Source organism: Carlito syrichta, unplaced genomic scaffold, assembly GCF_000164805.1.
Source record: "Carlito syrichta isolate Samal-C Ts95f unplaced genomic scaffold, Tarsius_syrichta-2.0.1 Scaffold153201, whole genome shotgun sequence".
In the NCBI taxonomy this organism is placed as follows: domain Eukaryota; kingdom Metazoa; phylum Chordata; class Mammalia; order Primates; family Tarsiidae; genus Carlito; species Carlito syrichta.
In genome coordinates, this window is record NW_007097297.1 from 77,604 (window position 1) to 86,590 (window position 8,987).

The window sequence follows — 8,987 nt, forward strand, 5'->3', positions numbered from 1 at the left end:
GGGTGGGTGGTGCTGACGACAATATTCTTAGCCTGGGTCAGGGGTGGCGGTGGCTTGGGGACAAGTCCTTGCCCCAGTGATCTAGTCCCGCAGCCCTCCCTTCCACAGGTGCTCAGCCATGCTTGCTGGTGCTGGCAGCAGCTGGTGAAGGGACAAGAGCTCCTGGGGTACAAATTGCTCCGGAATCCTCTCATGCTCAGAACCAAAGAGCAAGGACTCCTTCTCCTGTTCCCTTCCCGGCCATGGCGGCTGTGCACCAGTCTATTCTTCCTTCTGTCACAACACAGCCCCTGATTTTCAATGAGCATATGGGCACCCAGAATAATGCCATTTGCCAGAGTCCTTGGCAGTCAAGAGTAGTCGAATAACTAAGTTCTGGCCTAGGGGTCCTGAGGGGCAGTAACCTGTGCAAACCCTGTAGGGAGGGAGCCTTTCTTTTCTCTTCTTTGTCTATCTCATGCCCTGGAGTGTGAATGTGGCAGAGAGCCATCCTGGACAACATGGACCAGAGTGACACCCTAGGGACATTGGAGTTGTCATCCCAGTCAAGGCTTTCATCACTAAGCACCCATCTTGTGTAACCAACTGCTACTTTTTTTTTTTTGAGTCGGAGTCTCACTCTGTTGCCCAGGTTGGAGTGTCGTGGCATGATCTTGGCTATTGCAGCTTCGATCTGCTGGACTCAGGTGATCGTTCTGTTTCACCCTTCCAAGTAGCTGGGACTACAGGCACGTGACACCACGCCTGGCTAATTTTTTTAATTTGTTGTAGAGACAAGGTCTCACCATGTTGCCCAGGCTGCTCTCAAACTCCTAGGCTCAGGCAATCCTTTTGCCTCAGCCTCCCAAAGTACTGGAATTACAGACATAAGCCACCGTGGCTGGCCTGTTCTTGTTTTATTTTTTTTGTTTTGACTTGGTGTCTCTGTTGCAGGCTGAAGTGCAGTAACATGATCACAGCTCACCACAGCCATGACCTCCTGGGCTGCAGGCAATCCTTCCACCTCAGCCTCCTGCGTGGCTGGGATTTCAGGTGCAGGCCACCACGCCCGGCTAATTTTTTTTATTTTTTGTAGAGACGAGGTCTCGCTATGTTGCCCAGGCTGATCTTAAACTCAAGTAATCCTCCCTCTTTGGCCTCCCAAAGTGCTGGGATTATAGGCGTGAGCCACCGTGCCCACCTCCATTGCTACTGTGAATCTGTTATGTGCACCCAAACCCACTTCCTAATACGACACTGCCCAACCCTCACTTGGAGCCACATTCAAAGCATTTGGATGCTGCTCTTAGAGTTCTCCTCCGTGGAATGAATATCTAGAATAACGCCTTAATGTGCAAATTACTGAAGGGCATGTATTTATACTGACATTCCCAAGTCTAATTCCAGGCTTCAAGAGGGTCTTTAAACTCGAGTTCCCAGAACATGCTAGCATCCCTAGTATGAAGCAATATACTACCTGAGAAATGCAGGAAAGCACATGTCATGGGAGTGTCATCAAGGCAAATCATGAAAACACTAAGCCTTGGGGGCTCCAGCGCAGGGAACCCACAGCTCTGGAATTTGATCACTGTGCTGTGTGCATTTTTTAAAGCTTGGCAAAGCCCCCTTCATGGGTGCAGCTTCCCTTGGTGGGTAGGAACCCGTGGGGGCTGGGGCCCGTGCCTCCCCTCAGAAGTCGGAAATCGTTCTGGCTCCGTGTCTTTGGAGAAGAAAGGAATCTCTGCCAAGGAGAGGCCTTGCTTCTTAGTCCTCGGGTTCTTCGTCATTCCTTTTCTGACTTGAGATCCAACAAGCTGACTGGAGCAAGCACAGCCCCCATCTGCCCCCAGCCTCCTAAGGGACCCTGAGATGTAACTGGGGCAGGATCTATGTTATTAAAACGCTCCCAAGTCTAGCCTGGGAATCCTGGTCCAATTTCTTTTTCTTCCAGAGATTCAGGGCCTACGGTGGGAGAATGGGGGTGTTCCGCATACTAATGCTTCCATATGTGACCAACATGCAGCGGAAAACCCTAGACTCTCAGCTAACAAGCACGTTCTGACTCTGACTTGCCGAGTCCACATGTCCCAGGAACAGAACATCCACTTTCGGCTTCTCCTTGGGGATGGCAGTGCCAACATCATGGTGGGGCAGGAGCAGGCAGGAGGGTAATCAGAAGCAAGGCGAGAGGTGCTCCTGGGCCCAGGGCTTCCCACTGGCAGCTCCAGGCCACAGTGACACCCTTTGGCCTGTCCTCTACTCCTAGTCTTTGCTACTGCTGCCATTTTATTTTATTCAGGCACCTTCTATCTATGGCCTTGGTTCTCCTGCTTTTCACTCTCCTGTTCTCATACCACTGTCAGGTTAAATGTTCAAACACTTTTTTTTTTTTGAGTTGGAGTCTCACTCCGTCGTCTAGGTTGGAGTGCGGTGGCACACTCACGGCCATCCCAGTGTCAACCTGCTGGGCTCAGGCAACCCTTCCACTTCAGCCTTCCAAGTAGCCAGATCCACAGGCATGCACTACCACGCCCGGCTAATTTTTTGATTTTTATTGTAGAGATGAGGTCTTGCCAAGTTGCCCAGGCTGGTTTTGAACCGCAGGCTCAGGCAACCCGTCACCTTGGTCTCCCAAAGTGCTGGGATTACAGGCTTGAGCCACCGCACCTGGCCTTTTTTTTTTTTTTTTTTTTTAAGAGATGGTGTCTTGTTATGTTGCACAGGCTGGTCTCAAACTCCTGGGCTCAAGCAATCCTCCCGCCTTGACCTCCCAAAGTACCAAGATTACAGGTGTGAGCCACTGTGCCTGGCCTTCAAACACTCTTTCTAGCAAGTCACTCCTGGGCATTTCTCAGCCAAGCACTAGGACCCTTGCTGTCTGTGGAGCCACACCGCTTCTACCTTCACTGTGACTGTGACAGACGACAGAGAAGCCAAGCACCGTGTGCTGACTGCCTGCTACAGCCACCCTCACTACTTTACACATTCACTCACTCAGATCAGGGCAGGACAGCCGTGAGCTGGCATCAGAACCTAGGTCCCTGTGACGCTGAGGCCAGGCTTCCTCAATCTGCCTCCTCAACACTCCCTAACCTGCAGCCTCCCAGGGGCGATGGTGCCAAAGAGCAATCAGGAGGGACTGTCACCTGAAGGGCAACCTCAATGTTTCCGGCTTTCCCTGGGGCCTCCACGCCTCTCCTCTTCACTAGTTACTCCAGGATTTAAAGCCCTCCGAGGACTAAAGCCTGTTTTTGAGACTAGGAAGACTCCTGCTGCATGACCTCTCATAACCCTAGATCCTCTCACATTTGCACTTGCTGCCAGAGAAGCTCCCCAGGTAAATAGGTGGACACCATCCCTACCTGGCAAAGAAGGAAACCCACAGCCAAACAGATTAAGTCATGTGTCCGAGGCAAGCCAGGAAGAAACAGCTAGAACTGGAACTGCAGGTTCCCAGGCCCCAGCCCTTTCCACAAGTACTCTGCAACCCACATGGGCCTTGCCGGAGTCCTCCCCTCTCCACACCCCCTCCTCCAGGACAGGGCTCAGGTGACCCACAGGCAGGCAGGTGGGTGTCACTGGGACCAGATTCCCCAGCTGGGGCAAGGGGCACTCACCAGCCTGAAGCCAGATCTGTTCCAGCGTGGTCCACAGCTGCGTGGGGCCCTGCTTCAGGACCGAGGAGGGCATGGTCAGCTCTGACATAGCTTCTTCCAGCCGGGAGGCTGCAATGGACGATGCCCGCTGGGAGCCTGCAGAGCAAGAAGGGCGAGCTGAGCAGCAGTTGGAGTGTCACATGCCACTGGCCCAGGGGCAGTAACTGCCCAGCTCCACAAGGAGAGACAGGGCAGCCCGAGTCAGGGCAGGGCGGCATGGCCTGGCAGCCGCAGAGCAATTCACAGATCTACGAGGGAGAGCCCACCCTGTCTCACCAGTCCTTGAACCCACAGCTGGGGAGGGGAGCTCTCTGAGGGGCATCAGGCAGAGACCCCACCTGGAATCCACCCCTAGGAAAATAATCCCAAATGTCAGCAAAGGTGCTCATTCTACTTCTGCCTGTAATACTGAAAACAACAGAAATTTACCTGAGTGTCCAAAAAAAGGAACTGATTAAAAATAAATGAGGGTATATACTCATCCAAGACTCTGCAGTATTTAAAACAAGGACATATAAATACGAACACTGATGTGGAAAGATGTTCACATTATATAGATGGGTTAAAAAAAAGCAAGTTACAAAAGAACAGGATCACATCTTTATAAAAAAAGAAATACGGGCATGGAAAAAGATCTGAAGGTCTGGGTGGTGAAATGACAGGTGATTTTTTTCCTTCTCTTTCTTCTGTTATTTTTACTTCCTGTTTCCACAGGGCACATTATTTTTTCCTGTGTATAAAGGTCCCATCCGAGACTGCTGTGAGGGACCCCTGGGGAGCAGCTTGGGTCAGACTTGTGCTTTCTGGAAAACCTCTCCCCATGGCATTCTGTGTGACGTAAGCTTCTGCTCAGGATACATAAGCTGTTGACATTTATAATTCCCATGCAGGTGAAATGTGAGCACTTTCTCCCTCTCTCACAGAGGCTATGAAGGCTCCAATAAACTCGGGAGGCCTCTGGGCAAACCACAGATGATTTCGGTGTAGGAGACAAGTGTCATGGACTCCTAATGACTTTGTTCTTGACTGTCCCTCTTTAATTGCAAGGGAGTGACCCCACCCCCCAACCACACCTTCTACAGCGACAGCAGCTCTTTGCAACAGCCGCACCCCCCCTGGTGCTAGGTTTGGCTTCTGAAGTCAACTGTGTCGCTTGACAACTTGGCTCCTGTCCACAGAAGTGGGGAGAAAAAGAGCAATTCCACTAAATAACTCCAGCACACTTTCACTCCCATGACTCATTCTGGTGTTTCTGAGGAAGGTGTTTGTTCTGTTTTAATCAGGCCCTCCATTAAAGACGGTAAGTTTGCAGTTCCTGAACTCCTTTGCATTTTACGAACGATGGGTTTCAGGATGAGTTTTTCCAGGAAAAAGTCAGCTTTGAGCTTAGGAGTGTAAACCACTCAGCCATTCCTTTCTGTCTGACTTGGTTTACTAAGGACATTAGGTAGAGCACAGCCTAAAGCTTTAGCCTAAGGGGAAGTAGCTTCTGTGTTCCCTGGCCCCAGCTGCTGTCTTTCCAGCCGAGGCTCCTCTTCATTCCCACACAGGAGGCAGGGACCCTCCCTTGCCATTACAGCTGCCTGCCCTGGGCCAAGATCAGCCCTGCGAGATGCCTGAGGGGCCCTTGGGCAGCAGCTGGCAAGGAGCGTGGTGGGTCTGTCAGGCTGGGCAGATGCCACTCTCCCTGGTGATGCTCTCAAGCTGGGACAGTGAGCTGTGGGCCCATGCAGATGGCTGCCCACGGGGCATGTTCTTACCGGAGTCTGCATCATGGGCGTCGGGCAAAGTCAGGTGCATGCCACTCTGCTTCTTCATCGTGATGCCTTCGCCAAGGCTGCCATCCTTCTCTAGGCCTCTGGAAGGCAAAGGAGTGCCAGGGCCCAGTGAGGCAGAGGGCCGGCATCACCTGGGGCTGGTGGGGAGAACAGAGAGCCTCACTCCAGGTAGGCTCAGGGGCTGAGAGATCAGGCCTAAGAACGGAGCCAAAGCCAGGACACTGCTGGGAAGGCCTGAGACCACCAGACAAGCAGGACAGATCAGCACAGGTCCCGTATGACGTGAGCTGAGGACTGGAAACTCTCCCATGCTGTCTACCCTCTCCTCTGAAGTGAGTGAGGCCGGAAGCTCCCCCAGGCTAGGACAAGGTCTCTTCTACCTTTTGTCACCCATTTGCCAGGTGGTTTCCCATTCTTTTTCTGAAAAGTCCCTCACCCCAGAGTCTCCTTCTAGCAGCTTCTACCCACACCCACTTATCCAGCCCTGCCCTTGAATCTCCCAGTAAGGGTTGACCCTGCCCAAGGGATTTCATCCTATCTGATTACCCTGGGCCCTCCTCTGTAAATTCCACCATTAGAGATATTCCTCTGGGCACCCAGTGTCCCTGTGAAAATGCAAATACCCATCAGAGTGGGGTCCCCTGAGGGAGATGCACAGCTGACCAGAGGACCAGGAAGAGGCCGTGCACCCACCCTGCATGAGGCCCCCCTTTCCCTTTGTGCTGCATAGGCTGAGCCCAGACATCCCATTGGGTTTGAGCAAAGACTTTCTGCAGACTCAGCCCCGACAGGAGCACCCTGTTCTGGCCCAGGAAAATCCCAGGTCCCAGGCCAGGGACTACAGAAGGAGGCAGGATGCATGGAAAGCATGGTGACTGAGGGACAGAGGGGTGGCCCTTCAGGGCCCTGCCTCCTCCTCCTTCTCTTCCAGCCTCCATATGGAATAAGAAAATAAATGACAGGCTCCATGGGTGGGTCTCGAGAGACCCGGATTCAAGTCTCAGGACCATTACTTCCCAGGTGAGTGACTCTGGTAAATTACACACAAGGTCTCTGAGTTTCAGTTTCTTTTCAGGGCTGGGCATAAAATCTGATCATGTATCAACTACAGGCACGTAATGTATAAGATAAAACAACATGCCCAGCACCTGGCTCAGGTGCTCAATAATGATTTCTCTTCCTCCTTACCACTTGAACTTCAATTTCCTAAATAGGGTGTTTGTGTGCACTTCACAGAGAACTGTTAAGAGGTTCAAACTGGACCAAGATGTGAAGAGCCCTGTAAAGTAGCAAGCTTCACATCTCATTCAACACCCTCACCATTCCCACCTTGCCAGGCACGCTGGCCACTCAGCTGTGGCCTGTTGCCCCGGCAACCACCCTCTGGCAACCCAAGGGACCACGATAGCCACGCACCCCAGTTGGGAGAAGCTGTACAGGGTCTGCCACAGCCGCAGCATCTGCCTGCAGGTCACGAGGGCTTCTTCGGGGCCTTTCAGCACCTGCTCCAGCTTCACCTTGGTGAACATCAGGCTGTGGGGAGGGAGAGAAAGGTCAGCACATCCGGGGAGCGCCTTCACCTGAGGATTCTGCCCGCCTCCCCAGCCCATGGCAGGCAGAGTGTCATGAGTGCGGCGGCCTCTGCCATGCCCCTGGATCACCTGCTTTCCCCCTGTGTTTCGGTTTCTCCCCATATCTTTTTCCAAAGCATGAAGCACTCTTAGCATTGGTCAGTGCTGACCCTGCTCAAGCCATGTGTCTCCTGTGCCACCTGCCCATCTCTGAAGCTCTGTTACATGGGATTCCTGGTGGTGCTCGGTTTGTCCCTTCTATCCACTCCCTCAGCTAAGCAGCGCCCCTGTCCTATGAACATCCTGTGTCCTACTGAATGAGTGGCTGGGTTCACACTTCTGTGGCTCACAGGGTCCAGGGCAGGGCCTTGAAGAGGAGCAACTTTGACTCGGTGAGTGGCATCAAGCAAGGAGGAGGCCAGGAGGTCACCGAAGGGCAGAGCTCTGCTTCCCACCTTGCCAGCACCCAACAGGGGCCCAAGTGCCATCTCCTAAACGGAACTGCAAACCTCGTTTCCTGACCCTGGAAACACGAGGAAGATGGTGTTATACTTTATCAAAGGATTCTTCCTTGAATTTCCCAAAATAGCTAGCTTCCCTTACATAATTGATAGGATTAAAGCGACACGAAATCCTATTCCATCACCATCCAGATCTTACGTGCACTGAGAGAGAACTTCAGAACACCTTTCAACCTAAAAAGCTGAAGTCCTCTGAGGTAAGACTGATATGGGGATGTGGCTCTTAGAAGGGCTGGGAAGAAGGAAGGGACTGGTCCCACCTGGAGGCAGGACCCCAGGAGGGGAGGGCGGCTCCCACCCTCTCCCTGGACACTCAGGGACAGCCAGAGCACTTAACACAAGCTAACCAGAACACCTGCCCACCAAGAATTGGGTTGGAGCCCCGCTGGAGGCCCAGCTGTGCCTGACGTTGGCCCTTCGGTGTCCTGGAGGAGGGGGTCCAGGCAGTATGGAAGCCCAGCAATATTTTCACCCTGGTCCTGCCACAGCACTGATGCGCAGCAGTGGCCTGGGCAGCCTGAGGAGAGTCCAGCTGCGCCACCGAGACCCAGATAAGGTGGCCACTCCTGGTTCTCCGTGAGTGGTGAGTAGTGAGGCCTTTCACTCACGGCATCACTGAGCAAACCCACAGGACTGGCAGGCCCTGTGCTTGACCACTGCCTGGTGCTCCTCTGGCCCACGTGAGGGTGAACTTTTCCATCGGAGAGTCACCCACCAGACCAGTCAGGCCCCACCCAGGGAGGCCAGGCCTGCGCCTGGGAGCTGTCCTCTGACCTCCCTCAGCTGAAGTCCTGTCTCCCCTCTCCTCTGTCCTGAGACCTGGGCGTCCAGCCCCAAAAGAGACTTTGATGTCCTTACTCTGTGCCTTTACACCCTTTTCTCAAAAATTGTGACTTGCCAGTAGAGAATAAAGAGAGTAAATTTGCCCCAGTCCCTTCATCAGAAGACGCAGTCTGAGATCTGAACAAGTATTATTATCATTATTTATTTTTATTTATTTATTTATGTATTTATGTTTAGAGTTGGAGTCTATAGGATGAGCCACTGAGCCCGGTCTCATTATTTTTAAGATAAAAAGGCAGCTAGGTGCAGTGGCTCATGCCTATAATTCTAGCACTTTGGGAGGCAGAGGCAAGAGGACTGCCTGAGCCCACAGGTTTAAGAACAGCCTGGGCAGCTTGGCGAGACCTCGTCTCTACAATATATCAAAAAATTTGCCAGGCACATGCTTGTAGTTCCAGCTACTTGGAAGGCTGAGGTGGACGGATCGCCTGAGCCCAGCAGGTAGAGGCTGCAGCAGCCTTGAGTGTGCCACTGCACTCAAGTTTGAGCTACAGAGTAGACTCTGACTTAAAAAAAAAGATAAAAAGACTGCAAGTCATAGTTTTTTTGTTTATTGTTGAGTTGAAGTCTCACTCTGACACCCGGGCTGGAGTGCAGTGCCACGGTCATGGCTACTGCAGCCTCGACCTACTGGGCTCA

General features: G+C 52.6%; 1 protein-coding gene across 2 annotated transcripts in view; it reads right to left on the reverse strand.

Moving 5' to 3' along the window:
• TTC7A (tetratricopeptide repeat domain 7A) overlaps positions 1–8,987 on the reverse strand; it is a 123,662-nt gene that overhangs the window by 18,274 nt on the left and 96,401 nt on the right. The window contains exons 14-16 of one of the 2 annotated variants that reach the window (XM_008050585.2): positions 6,830–6,946; positions 5,396–5,493; positions 3,597–3,731 (exon numbers count right to left, since the gene is read on the reverse strand). In XM_008050585.2, coding sequence (XP_008048776.1) covers positions 3,597–3,731; positions 5,396–5,493; positions 6,830–6,946 — 350 coding nt within the window. The remainder of the gene's footprint in view (positions 1–3,596; positions 3,732–5,395; positions 5,494–6,829; positions 6,947–8,987) is intronic. The other variant, XM_021708860.1, reaches the window with a different exon arrangement.